The sequence below is a fragment of the Rousettus aegyptiacus genome, unplaced genomic scaffold, assembly GCF_014176215.1.
Source record: "Rousettus aegyptiacus isolate mRouAeg1 unplaced genomic scaffold, mRouAeg1.p scaffold_m13_p_2, whole genome shotgun sequence".
In the NCBI taxonomy this organism is placed as follows: domain Eukaryota; kingdom Metazoa; phylum Chordata; class Mammalia; order Chiroptera; family Pteropodidae; genus Rousettus; species Rousettus aegyptiacus.
The window spans coordinates 56,931,324-56,946,653 of record NW_023416295.1 but is presented as its reverse complement, the minus strand read 5'-3'; the positions used below and the strand labels follow the sequence as shown (position 1 = coordinate 56,946,653).

Genomic DNA, 15,330 nt, shown 5'->3' with positions numbered 1-15,330 from the left:
GAATATAACTGGGTAACACCTGAATCACTTGAGATCTACTCATGTTTTCTACTATTTATTGAACCGTTGTATTAAATTTAAATTTACCTAATCTTTTATTTATATTATCATAAAAAACTTATAAGATTGGCAAAATTATGGCCAGCTTACAAACAAAATAACTAAGGCTCATGGAAATTAAAAATGGAGCCAACATATAACCCAGATCTTTCTGACTCCATATTATATGCTACTACTTCTGAAAACCTTTGAACGGCCTGAGATTTTATTTAATCAATCAATCAATTTATTTTTTATGGTGACATTGGTTAACGAAATCCAGTAAGTTTCATCTGTACAATTTAACAGTAAGGTTTATATATATTTACACTGTGTGTTCACCTCCCAAAGTTAGCACCCTGAGATTTTAGATAAGAACTTAAACCTATATACTTGTAACAGCTGAAGTGAAGTTGGTTACTATAGCTGATTTTCTATTATCAAGATTTAAAAAAAAGAGGGGATATAAAATGGTTTAATTTTATCTAGTAAACTGGAAGTATTAGTGAAAGGTGGAAGGAAAGCTAATACAAAAGTATATCTCTAATCTTTCAATAATTTTCAATATTAGGAGGCTATAAGCATCATCAAAAATTACTGAACTATATAAAAAGGATCTTTTGTTCGCTAACCTATCCGGGAAGTAAAAATCTATAAACTGGCCCACAGCATCAGCAACCTCTAATAATAATATACTAGAAGAATGCTGTTCTCATCTATACTACCAGATGCATATTTAACATTCAGAATTGAAAGCTTTCACTGTACACTGCAATAAAGACCTACATATATCTTAAAATGTAAAAATGTGTTAAGTGGTTTAAAAAAATGTTTCCTAGCAAATGTGGCTTGAGTATGACCTTTGTTCCAAGATAAATTTATGTTAATAGAAATTTTATAATAAACTTTATAATATATATAGGTATATGTGTGTGTGTATTTGTGTATGAACATATCAGTCACTTTCAAGCCCCACACAAGTACACAGTTGTTATTTTTAAACCCTTAGGTCAAAAAATAATTAAAAATCTCAACTAATATCTTTTCACTTTAGCAAGAAACACAATTTTGATTAATCATTAAAAATTTATATTATAACCAGTAGGAGCTGTGAAGAAATGTTTTAAAAATATTTGGTAGACTATGGAGAAAGGAGAATGAGTTTGAGACCTAGAAAATTCACTTGGGCTCTAAAGGATAAGCTGCTCCTAATATCTTCTCATGAGAGATATAGAAAATTCACCAACACTAAGGAATAAACTGCTTCTAGTATCTTCTTATTTCGTTTAAAGTTGCTAAAATACTATCTGTTATAATTGAAGTTTGAAATATTAATTTGAAAAAATATCTCATGGTTTAAGACATTACTTGTCTGTTTAATGTCAAAGATAAACTTTATTTTCACATAAATTAGGGTTATTTTGGACTCAATGCATTTTTTTTTTTATTCTAAGATATACCTTTAGGCATGTCTAAAATCAGAATGTGTCTGACAATTGGCAATGCTTTTCTTTCTTAGTGGTGGTTCATCTTAAAATAATGGTGCATTGTACGGACTATGGCACCTCGGATTCTATGATATATGAAATGAACACATATACTGATATTTTTTCAGACAGCCTTAAGAGGCTTCACATTTTTAACTCAAACTTATAAAAGAACTATTTTATTTTAGTCAGCTTTCTCTGTGTCAGACATAGTAGGAAAACTTCTTCTTGATGATTTATGCATAATTTTAATTTATAAATACATGTGAGGTAATTATGAGCACTTTGTGCTTAATGAGTAATTCTTTTTATTGATCTTAAAATAAATACATTTTGATTTAAATGTATTAGTTGGGCACTTTGAAAATGTATGTAATATATCCAGATTACGGAAGACTCCAAACTAACAGACTGGGGTTACTTACAAGTAATTTGAGTTCTCTGACTGAAAATTTACTCCACATATCCACATACTTTGGAATTATTCCCTTGTACCACCTCAAGGAAACGAGAACTGTTAAAATGAGAATTTCCAGAAGGTTGGCACAATCTTCAGGTGTGTGCCAAGTCCTAGCTCATTCCCTCTCTGTATGACCTTATTAAAAGTTTATCACCCACCACTGTAATTCTAAACACACAGGGTATGATGTGTTTATGAGTATGGTTCTTAAAAGGAGCTTACCTAACCAAAGAACTCCAGTTACTAGTGGAACTCCTTATTTTCTCATTTCTTTTTTAACACAAATACCTACTTTTTAGAAATCGAGAGCAGTGTCAGTCATTCATAAGTCAGAAATATAAGAAACACATGCATTCTTGGATGATAATTGGAGTGTCAAATACATTGTTTCTTACCTTGAGCTTGCAGTTTTCTTAGCAATTTGGCATCTGTGTTATCTAGAAATTCAGCACTGCCCACATTTGGAGGTCGACCCTTCCGACGTCTCATCCTAGATTCCTCTCTTGCTTGCTGCCTTTCTGGATTTGGAGGTCTTCCTCTACGACCTTCCATCGCCCTGATGCGAGGAATGACATCCTCTTCTTTCAAAAGACACCACTGCATTCCCTTTTAATTAACATTTAGAGAAACAATATATGACAAACAAAATAAACACAAGTGATCAACATGTCAAAAAATTTTAGGTAAATTTATGGACATTTAAAAAATTTATATAGCTGGTACGAACTTTAGGAATTCTATCTTTTAGCTCAATTTATAATTGCTCATGGCCTTTGGCTATTTTTGGTATTCTTATTTTAATGACTTCAACTTTAAATACACAGAGAGAATTACATTTATATCAATAAACGTATAAAGAGATATTTATAATTTAATCACCATAAATTGGCAGATATTTGAAAATATTAGTTTTTGTGATGTCAACTCTATAGATTATTCTCACGGGTTATCAGTTCAGCCAAACATTAGGTTATTCAAATAATACATGAAAATTTCTTTTTATAGAAATATTATAACTAATAAATCAAGAAGAGATGTAAGGGAATATTAGCATTTTGCAATATCTGATGAATTAATGAATCTAAGCATTGGACTAGAATGGTTGCCAATCACCAAAGAGAGACAACCTGAAGGAGATTAGCTTCCTGATAGAAGTTCACTCTGTCACCTATAAATTATTCTTGCACCACCAAAATATCTGAACTGGAATTGATTAAGCCTCTAGACTTACTTACTAAAACTTCATAGGAAAATAGAGTGAAAAGTGTTTGTTAAACTACACAGCAAAATCCAGTCTGTGGCAAATTCTACAAATTACCTAGTTGTTTCAACAAATAAGTGTCAAGAAGTAAATAGACTGTGGGAAGATTAAAGAAATCTTAAAAGATGTATTAAACAATCCCAATGTGTGGACCTTATCTAGATATAGATTCAAATAGACAAAACTGTTCAGAAAATTATGATAATTGTGAGACAACTGAACATTTGAACAATAACATATTTGAAGATATCAAAAAATTATTGTTTTCAAGTGTGATAATGGTACTATGGTACACTTGTAGAAAACAACTATCTTTATCTTTAAGAGATATAAATTGAAATATTTACAGACGAAATAAGACATATAAGATTTGCTTCAACAAATTATGGAAGGGGAAGCAGATGGGGGTATATGTAAAACAATTCTGATAATTTGTATATGTAAAACAATTCTGATAATTTCTAAGGCTGATGATGGGTACATGGTGTATATTATTGTCTACTTCTGTATCTATTTGAGATTTCTCATTGTAAATTTCCTAGCAGAAATATATACAACAGTATAATGCTGGTGTGTTATAAGAATAATCCTGCTCAGTGCATAGATACAATCTGAGTCTGATGTTCGTTATCCTCTACATGTCGACCAAAACAAATACATTCTTATACTACTTTCATTACAGTAATAGATCCAAAGTAATATGTTCATGTACAGAAAGGGCATCCTTTTAAAATAATCCTTCTAAATAAGTGTTTTATTACTTCTTATGTCTTTTTTAAAAAGAGAATTCTTGTAGTGTTAAAGTTAAGAAAAATTTTTAAATGTGCTTTTTTCTTAAAACAATCTCAAACTAGAAATTTAGCTTGTACCACTGTGAGCAATTCTGCAACCAAAACCAATCAAAATTCTTGAGTTAAATATTATGTCATCATTCATAGGCAAGGAGCCTATGAATATCTCATTCAATGGGTACTAAAAATACAAATACTACTCCTGCTACTGTAACCGAGGATAACTACAACCCACATCCCGAGCACTGCATTTTATTCCAAACATTTTGAATACATTATATACTTTAATCTTAACAACAACAGTTCTAGCTAATAGTGGTTTTTATTGTCCCTACAGTACAGTTGACAGAATCAAAGCCTAGTGGGGTTAAATAATGTCCTGAGGAACAGAGGCGATAAGGAACAGATCGTGATTTGAACCCAGGACTGTGTCACTCTAAAATCTGTTTTCTTTACCAGCAACATGCACTTTATTGACGTTACAAAGATGTTCTTATACCTGATAAGTAATTGATCAAAATATTCAGCCATGAAAGCACTGCCAAGATTATGTCAAGACAGAATTGTGTCACAAAAAAATTAATGCATATAGTCCATATCTTAAAAATAATTTTGAAAGTTAATTCAATGGAAAATAAGAATTTTTTGCTGAGATTTCAAATGAACTCAATAGGAACAATAGTTGTACTTAACTGCCTTTTTATGCCATAAACCACTAAGAAGTAAGACATCAAAACAATTTTATGTTCACCAGTATGAGAAGCTTTTGATTAGTTTAGGTTTTCATTTTTCTATTACACTCTTAGGCACCAAGGCAGCATGCATCACATAAATTGAAAAATATAAAAGTGACATTTGTGGCACTTGGAGTAGAAAAGAGAGACTAATAAAAAGAGTCTGCAAAGGAATTTGCGTTCAGTTTTAAAGTATCTTATTAATAATAAAATCGACTTTAAGCCAAGATTTAAAGGGTTCGATAAATTTATCTTTTTTTATCCAATTATAATTTTTATGTAGTTATGTTTTTGTTCATTGAGGAAAACATATCTGTGTCAAAAAAGGAACAGAATAGTTGGGCCCAAAACTTACCAGAGAAATGTAGTGACATTATCATCTACATTTTGCCCCTGGCATTTATAAAGTAAATACTTTCTAAGGGAATTGCCTATATTGAGCTGTATCTAATGTCTTCTGATTCCTGGATTTTAGAAAATGAGAAATGGATTGTTAGGGAAATCAGAAGCTTAGACTACAGTTTCAATTCACTGAGTAGACAAAATAATTATAGGTAAGGAAAAAATGAAGTATTTTTCTCAATAAACTTTTCTTCAGGGAAAGCAAATCTAACTTACATCACTTGATTCATATGCTATAAGATTTTTGTCAACCAGAAATTATGCACTGAAATAGTCAGTTCATTAATTTTTTTTCTTAATTTCTAAAACTAAAATAGCAAATCGTTCCTGAAAGTAATCTTTCTTCACCAAGATTTAAAGATATGGATAAAAAAAAAGGAAATAGATGATCAACACTATGGAGGTAATAACAGACTAAGTCTATTATACCATTGTAATTCCATTTCAAGAGTTACTAATTTAATTTTTCAGCAATAATACATTCACTTCTATAAATACTATGAAGAGAAAGGGAGAAAAGGGCTTATGTTTAATTTCAGAAGATTAAATAAAATAAATTAGGTATATAGATTATATAAGCATACTATATACTGTACACTATAATGCATCATAAAAGTAAACTATAAGACTGTAATATATTTTTTAAAGTCTCTATTACTTAAACATTTGTTGAGGAACGTAGGCGATAAAAGGTATAACATTCTCTAAAAGTAAATAAACTAGATAAGAGTCCTCTCCTCAATAAGACCAAAATTTTTAACTAGGACCTCAGGTTCAGGCAGGTAATTCAGGCTATTCTAATGCAAGTGATTTACCCTGAGTAGCAATGAATTTGGGAAAGAGTTTAGAGGTTGAGACAGAAAGTTGTCTCAACTGTCCACTTAAGCAATCATAGTGGTCTGGATTAGGACCTGAGAATTAGAGCTGCAAGGGAAAGTGAATACATCCCTCTTTTCTGTAGAGAAGACTGCCAGGGTGTGAAGGAGAAAAGCCTGAATGGAGATCAAAAAGGTCTAGAGTAGCAGGTCTCTAAGCAACATGGAAAAGGGAAATAAATGGTAGTCGAGATTTTCTTCTGAACAAAGTTAAGATACAAGATGGAGAAATACTTGTGAAAATTAGCAAATAAATTTATTGCTCTCAGTCTTCTATGCTTTAAAAGCTAAATAAAGCTTTAAAAATTTTTTTAAATGAATTTTTAAATGTTTTCTATATTCAGAAATTCAAAAAAGATATTATAAAATTCAATTTAAAAATGATTTTAACATTTGTATTATTCTTCATAAGTAATACTCTAAAGTATGCTTGAACATTTCATGAGCAATTGGTCTGTTTTCACCTTATATTATAGATACTGAATTGTTTAATTAATTGAGTTTCCTAGGTTTCACTGAAAGCTAAAGTAAATTTATGGTTTACCAGCAATATGTTTAGGTCTTAATTGGGATATGTTCTCAAGTCTCATTCCAGCTTCAGTTTTATATCCTAACTTTTTATTTTTCTTTCATTGTTCCCATTTTATTTGATTTTATAGACTTGTAGATAGACTTATTTAGGGGAGAAAGCAGTATATAAGTAAATCAAGTGTACCAGTCCACCAAAAGCCAATTCACTTAATGATCTATTTGTCAAGTTACTGAATATATTTTTTCTAAGTTTTACTATGATCAAAACCTTGCTGTAGCAATTTCACCTTGGGTTTGTAGTCCCAGGCCACAAAGTGTCAGTTTCCCATGTTAACATTGGAGGTGTCTAGTTCTCGAATGAATGCTCAATGTCATGTAAGTGAATGGATAAAATTATCTCATATTTTTCTGGATTGGGACCTGTATCTATCCCAGTATAATAGCTGTGGTGAATGTTTTAAATCTGGGTTATGGTATTTGGCCTGACAATTTTAGGTCTGTAAGTCATTCACTGAATTGATCATTTACCAAATAGTTTTCAGCTAAATAATTTTCTGAAATTTAACCATGGCTCAAGTGAATGGTCACTTTTTTTCACTACCTTTCTCTTTGAAAGTATGCTTTCAGATTCCTTAATTTCCCAATAGTTTATTTTAAAAACTTTTAGAATGTCATACCTGAAAGAGAATTAATTGATCTTAAAGATCTCCTGTAATATATATATATATATATATATATATTTCACATTATGGAGGAGGGAATTAAGGCCTAGAAAAGTAGGCATCAGTTTTTCAAAGTAACAGAGAATACAGAATTACTCTGCTAGAAATCTAAGAAAAATCTCAGGGCACAAATATTTCTGACGGAACTTGACATTTCATATTTTAAGAAACACATTAAAGTTAATACCATAAGAAAAATAAAAATTTTGTTGTATTTCCTTATAGTGCAGCATTATACCCATTTTTAGCTACTTTATGGCACCACAGGAAAGCGGTGAGAGCTTTTATATACCATAAATTTTATAGCATTAGAGAATCTTAATTTATTCTAACCATACTGTTTATTAACATATACTAAATAGCACTTTAAAGATGTGAAACAGTAAGAACAGCTATTTAGGCTGAAATATGGGTGTCAACAATTAAAAAGTTGAGAAAGATGTGGTTTGGTACAACTGTTTCCACGATGCTGACTGTGCTTTCCAGTTATTCATACTAGGTAACCTTCTAAGAGTCATGATTTTCAAATACCTCCTTAGTTCTACACTTGGATTCATACATTTGGCCTCCTAGAATAGGCCTAGCCATCAAAAATCCTACCTGATAGATTAGTGAAATAAATTTCCAGATTTTTAGATTTCTGGTAGTAATCTTTCATGTTCTCAGAGGCCCTGTGTGCCCACAGCTATGTTGCATTAGGTGTGACAGTTAACAGCAGAGTTGAATTAGAACCCTGGTTGTTGACTTCTAATCTTTTGTTCTTTACTTATTTGAAATAATTACCAGCATTACAGTCTTGCCAGAGACTGTGTGTTACTTACTTTATTGTGAAGTCTTTATTCCTTTTAACAAAACCCTGATTTTAGCTGGACATTATGCATAGTGTTTTATCTTTCCCAAACAATGAGGTTCTCTAAGCCAGTTATCATAACTTCTATTTCTTGTGTACGAACACAAACTTTTCCTCAGAGCTGGGCTTTCAAGTCCATTTCTTTAGTGAAATGTGTTCACAATTTTCTTCATGGAATTTGCCTTTAGGGAAAATTTATTTGAAAAAAAGAAAAAGAAAAAGCCTGGCATAGTAAGTATTTGCCACAAATATTTATTGATTAAATGACTAAGAGGCTCTTTTCAGGAAGACTTAGGCCATTAAAAAGATATCTTTTTTAAAAAAAATTCTTCTCAAATAGAGAAAGCAACATTTTCTAAGTGACTTTTAACTTGTTCTTTCTTTGCATCTTTCCTTTTCTTTGCTTTCCTAGCCTGAACACAATGGAAACCCATTACTCTACACTTGTGAACTTCCTGGTTGAAAAAAATAAACTTAATTGTTATATCGATGCTTAAATGTTTTGTTCTCTACAATTCACGCACATACAAAAATGCTTTTCAAAGTAGATTATCATATATTTCAAGATAAACTTTGTCTTAACAATTTTGAAGCCTTCATATATTCCTAATAAAAATGTGACTACCTTTTACCTTTTTACCTAAGTATCACATTTACATTAATTAAAAATAATGCTATATTTACCAAAATCTGTCTAGCTCAACCTTACTTTCTATTATTCTGATACTCAAAAAACAAAACAAAATGAAAACTATAATAAAAATTAGGGTCAACGAGTTCTTTATAATGTGATGAAGAAATCTATAAGAAATCTTACACCCTTTTCAAAGGGGTTTCACTGGCTAAAATAGTTAACAGAATTTCATCAGAAGGTAGCTAGCCAGGATAACATGGACTTATAGTGTTATAGTTCATTTTGTTCCATGAAGGCTATCATCCCTAAAATGATGGTTTCTATAGAAGCTGGTAGGAAGTGTTTGATGTCTAAGTATCACTAGATATTGACAAGTAGCTAATTCTACAAAATCTCTTATCACATTTGTAGATTGAAATAAATAATATTAATAATGAATAGATAAAAGCCACAATCCTCTCATTTCTTAGGTCAATCTTGCCTATGTACTTGAATTAGGGGCTTATCTTATTATTTTTAAAGGTAATTATTAGATTATTATCTTGTAGCTGATGATAAATTTACTTAAATTTCAATAAATATGAGCTCTCATAACTCTGTTAATGTATCAATAGTATTTTCAACAAATTTTTGCTGTTCAAAAAATATCTATAATCACTATCTTAAGCTCAGAAATATACTGAGTCCAAAACGATTATGTTATATAAAATAACTATGGTTCCCTACTGTGGAAATTATCATCTCCTAAATTTCATTTGTAAAATATAGTTATGAAATACCATGGTTGCAATTTTTGAAATGCCTTAAGTAAAATTAGAACTGATAGAACTAACATTGGTGGGGCTTTTTTGCTAAGTTTTAAGAGGAAAAAAAATAGAAAATATACTTTCTAATACAAATGTTTTATTAGGAAACTGATTAAGAATTCTAATGGATCTGCAAATACAGCATTTCATTTGCTATCAGACACCCCAAAAAGATATATGAAGCTTGGAAAACTGTAGCAGTAATATTTAAAATCATTATACACAAACTCTATGCATTTGGAAAACTGAATGATTGGCTTTACTTGATTATAAGGGGTAGAAGTATTTCTCTTTTTTTAAAGGAAAATTGTTATTCACATTATATATGTAATACAAATTTTAGACAATATGAAACATGCAAGAATGTAGAAAGAAAAAAAATGACCCACTGCACCATCAATCATTACATCCATCATTAAAATTGACACATTCCTTCCAGTCTTTCAATACCCATATTTTGTTTTTAAATATATATCTCCACTGTGCCATTTTTACAACTTGTTTAAAGACAGATATGTAAACACATACAGATCATCATGGCATGATAACAGTATTTCTTATATCTTCTACAAAATTTAAGGCAGTCAAAATTACTAAACATCAGTTACTCTAACAAAAATATATAATCTTTGTTCATTTTCACAAACTATTACATACATTTCTAGTTAACTATATGCTTATATATATTGATCATACCATATATGGAAGTACATATGGCTCTACAACCATAGGTACCTATAATTAACTAAAAATTTTTTTGATTACTTACCTTTATTGTTGTTCTATAAAAGTATCCTAAAATAAATCCAACTAATTTTTTGTAACCGAGAAAAGTGCTCTCAAATTGCTAATATTTTCCTCAGTAGTCTGCTGAAATGTTGGCAGCTTAACATATTCTGGATTTAGTAATTCATCATACTTCCTTGATTGGAATTGATCTCTCAACAAGACAATATACATTTGGAAAACACTGATTATGTGTAATAAAAAGTGAATGGATGTCAAAGAACATTCTGTTCTGCCTAATGAGGCTTTGGAGATTAAGTCTAATTATCACTGGTGTAAAACTAAAAATCCTTTATGTATTGAACAGCAATTAGCTTTCCTCTCAGAACGAATCTCTATTGATCTTAAAACATAAAGATATCTTTGGCATAAATAAAGACAAGGATTTGATAACATAAACCAAATGATTAAAAAATGAGAAGAATTTTTAAGTAAAATTATTATTGCTTTCTAATATGTGTTGTGACTAAAAAACTGTTCCAGTATACATAGAGCGGGTAAGGTAACACTGTGATTCTAAAATTCTGAGAATTTGTTTGGTGACAGAGTTAGTTCTAAGTTAAAATTTTTTTTTAAGTTCAAAAAATAAAAAGAAAAATAGAAAAACCCCTAGAATGTATTTTCATAGAGTTAAACTTCAGATAAATACATTTTGGCATTTTTAGAATGACTAGTAAAGAGACAAGTAGATCTGGATATAACTTGTTTCTTAAAAAGTCATGGACAACAATGGAAAATAGGTTATATGGTGAATGCAAAAGAATATTGTCAGAAACATCTAGTTCTAGGCCTGTCCTGCCTGGCTGAGGCTGTGTGATCTTGGAAAATTCCTTTAATATTTGGAGCTCTCAAAATAAACCTCTTGGCAGAATGAAGAATGTCTTTTCTATTTCTATAACTATAAAATTAGAGGGTAAGATAGGATGGAAAAGTCTGCCTATTCACAACAGAAAATATTAATTATCAGAAAAATAAATTCTTTCTCTGTGTTATAATAGGCCAAAAGGAAGAAAGGTTCAATCAAGAAATATCAACTTCAGGTGGCTGAGCTTTTCAACCTTTTAAAATGTTTAATGCATATGATCTCATTTGAACCTCACTATAATCTTATGAAACAGAAGTAAAATAATTATTGTCTCTATTTTGCAGAAAAAGAAATTCAGGGAAAAGGGGCATTCTACTGTTGTTGTTTGAAATCACAGAACTATTTCATGGACTAACAAGAATCTAAGTCTTCTCACTCCTTAACTAGGACCTCTGTTAATGGAGTTGATAAAGTTTAGAGGAAAATAAGCATATTCGGCTGAATCCAAGTAAGAAACAAAGGCATTAAAGGAAAAATACAGGAAATGAGGTCTCTATGGAGAGTTCTTTGTTCTGATTAATGAGGTTGTATATTCAACGCTCAAGCTCAAAAGGAGCTGTGGTGATATTTTCAGAAGTGTGTAAAATCAATTTAAAAATTTAATTTCTGCAAAAAGCAGAAATTTCACTTACCTAATATTAAGGAAATCCACACCTCTCCCCAAAGTACAAACTTGTGAAAATGAATTCAAGTAGCACGTCATAATCAAATGACGAGATTCTTCCAAAAAATTAGGCATATTTGTCTTCTTTTGGTCTGACTCATAACATGTTTTTCCTATTAAAATTCATTTTTAAAAACCTGTTTGCCTTTCAGGGAACTAATGCTTTCCTATATTTCCCGTGAACACGCAGATACTTTTACACCTGTATAAACTGTAAAATTATTGACAGGATTAATAAACAGGAAAAAGTTTACTTAAAAAATTTGAAAAGATATCTTTATGTCAATGTTCCTTATTAGTGAAACAGTAAATTGAGGCCTCAGTGAGTGCTTACCACAAAGGTATATGTATAGCTATACAAATTAACTAACAAAAGGCAATGTACCAGAGTGTAGTGAAATTTAATTCATTTAGGTTATGGCACTATTTTTTGGTTCAAAGACTGTACTTTTTAAAAAGTGGATACCTGCGGTCCATCTCTGGCTTCATAGAAGTCACCCACTCTTATTTTTGCACTGAAGCTGAAATTGTCCCTTGAGATATCCATTATTCCATTTCTGCTGAGATACTGAAAAAATCACATATTTTTCCACTTCAGGTTTTAATAATTACAACCCAGCTTTGATGTATAGCTATCTTCAGGACACTAATGTTTTGCATATTCTATCAAGGGGCTATGGAGATCAATTTAGGTTAAATACATTAGTCCGATACAGAGAATATTTTGCATTAAGGAACTTTATCTGAAAAAGGAGTGAACTTTTTTTTTTTTTTAAATAAGCACGTGTAATAGGCACCAAATGTATATTATTTGGTGAAAAGTATGTACCTTTATTACTTCAGGGTACTGCCTAAGTTTCTTTCCACATGGAGCATAATATGCTACTTCTCCTTGAAGGCGCCCTCCAAAGTTTCTTATTCTTGTCTCTCTCTGCCAGCTACACACACAACAGAAATGAGGGTTATAGCATACTTAATTTAAAAAAACTTCTAAAAACTAAAAAAAAGAAGAAGAATACATGCTCTTTAATAAACATGAAAAATACAAAGAAAACAAATATAAACCCCCGATTATACAACTCAAGTATGTTTACTATTAAAATTATCTCAATTTTTAGCTAAGTAATTCAAGTAAAAATTAATCAAAAATCACATTACAAATATTAAACTGTTAAATTTTTTATAAACCGTAACTAGGATTACCTTGGAATTGAGACATATTCAATAATGTGTTAATGTGTACTGATTTTTTTTCTATATATGAAAAGCTTTAAGTAAGAAGAGTAAAATAAACCTAACTCTCTACTCTTGTGAAACTTCTCACTTCCAATTAAACCATTTTATTAGCCAAGCTATGGTCAAATCCCTTAGTTTTGCCCACAGGGGCTTTTCCTGTCCTTTAATTCTATCTTCACAAAAACTCTGACACTCTTAAGTCTCTGCCTTTTGCCAAATGATTTGCTCTTGCTTCTTTTTCAGTCATATTCATACCTGGCTGCATGATCCCATCCCAGCTCTGCCATACCTAAACACAGCAGTGAGCCTTAATTTCAGTTTTCTGATATATCAACTTCTTTGCCCCTTGTTCCTATGCAGTATATTCACTTTTTTTATTAATAGTAGAGAATGAGAAATCAAACATGCATAAATATGTGGGGGAAAAGCAAAAATGGGAATCTTATTTTGCATACCCATATTCCAAAGGAATACGCAGTTCACGTTCATCTGTTACTCTCCTTCTTTTGGAAGTGCCTTTAAAAAAATTCAACCAGTTAACAAAAAGACTAGTTTACATAGATGATAACTTTTTTATAGTTTTGAAACTTTTCTTTAATTACCATTGATACCAAATGACTTGGATTATTAGTGTTTTTCTGCAATTGCACATTATTTTTAGATGGTTTTCAACAAAACATACTGTATAGAGGATTTTTTTCTTTGGTCTGCAGGACAGAAGAAAACTAGTCCTTCTCTTTAAAGAAAATATAATGCAAGGTAAAAATATATAGCTTTCCTTTCATTTTGTTATTCAAAAAGTGGCTAAAGAAGGAAGAGGGAAATAATTGACAGAGGTTTCAGAAAACTATGCATAGTTGTTTTCTTTGAAAATTTTTAAGATGTTGAAAAATTTTAACAGTAAGCTTATACATTTAAAAATATAACATCTGTGTTTATATAAATTCATAGACAAAAACACTACAAAGTACAAAGGAATTGGATTATATGTAAAATTTTTCATAGACAATGACCAAGTTTCACAAATATAAATATTAATACATACATTTTAAATTAGTAGGAATTATACTGGCTGTGGCAAATGAAGGCAAAACTAGAAATTTTCAAGAGTAAAATAAGTAAAACACAGTATTTCACTATATACCTATTTTCTTAGCTATTGAAATGAAAATAGAGTAGTTTTGGAATATTAATGTAAAAACTTTTAGAGAAGACCTCTAGAAGTTTATAAAAGGTCAAATAGAAAAAGAGACGTGGTGTGTTAATGGAATAATACTGCTACTCACTAATATAAATGGCATTGGCTATGTGTTGGGCAGATATGCAATTATATCTTATTGATAGGGTCCCCAACCCCGGGCTGTGGACTGGTACAGGTCTGTGGCCTGTTAGAAACCGAAGGCCACACAGCAGGAGGTGAGCAGCAGGAGAGCGAGTGAAGCTTCATCTCTATTTGCAGCAGCTCCCCAGCAGCCTCAGCTCCACCTCAGATCATCAGGCATTAGATTCTCATAGGAGCACTGGTCCCTGGTGCCAAAAAGGTTGGGGACTGATGTCTTAAGAAACCAAGTGAGCTCATTTGTATAAAGTATAAAAAAAATCCACTGTCAATCAAATACAATATTCTAGAAGCATAAACTAAACGCAGAAGCAAGAAAGTATTCAAAATCAAGAGCTGTCATCAAGCAGGTTCTTAAACTGGAAGCACAGAGAATAAAAGTGGTAATGGGTCATTCCTTTGAAAATACATGCTGATCTTGCTTAGCCAACCTAAGATCTAGCTATAACACTTGATTCCAATGAGATTATCCTCAGAACACTGTATAAACAAGAATTCTTGCTATGGTTTGCCTTTTACTTTACAATAATAAAAATAAAGTGTAGGTACCAGAGTGTGGACTTGAAGTAAGTGTGGAAGAAGGTGTGCCAAGAAAAGCAGGTGACTGGGATTCAGAACATAGGGCAGCAGGAGCAGAGCCTGGGGCTTTTGCTATGTGGAGGTTACGAGGTGTTGAGTGAGCTGTGAGACTGATGGAAGGGCTTTTGACAGAGGAAGTTGTTTTATTCAGTTTCATTGAAGTTTTCTCTCCTTCAGTATCACTATCTGATTCATCTTGGTCTTTATCATCATCATCATCTTCTTCTGATCCTTCTGTATCTGATTCTGAATTACTATCTGATTCTGGG

At 31.2% G+C, this 15,330-nt stretch overlaps 1 protein-coding gene across 20 annotated transcripts in view; it reads right to left on the bottom strand.

Moving 5' to 3' along the window:
• Positions 1-15,330, bottom strand: part of BAZ2B (bromodomain adjacent to zinc finger domain 2B) — a 281,281-nt gene that overhangs the window by 67,586 nt on the left and 198,365 nt on the right. For 12 of the 20 annotated variants that reach the window (XM_016152832.2, XM_016152831.2, XM_016152842.2 and 9 more), the window contains 5 exons: positions 15,032-15,325; positions 13,599-13,659; positions 12,737-12,845; positions 12,374-12,475; positions 2,382-2,592 (listed from right to left, as the gene is read on the bottom strand). In XM_016152832.2, coding sequence (XP_016008318.2) covers positions 2,382-2,592; positions 12,374-12,475; positions 12,737-12,845; positions 13,599-13,659; positions 15,032-15,325 — 777 coding nt within the window. The remainder of the gene's footprint in view (positions 1-2,381; positions 2,593-12,373; positions 12,476-12,736; positions 12,846-13,598; positions 13,660-15,031; positions 15,326-15,330) is intronic. The other 8 variants (XM_016152841.2, XM_036237298.1, XM_036237299.1 and 5 more) reach the window with 3 other exon arrangements.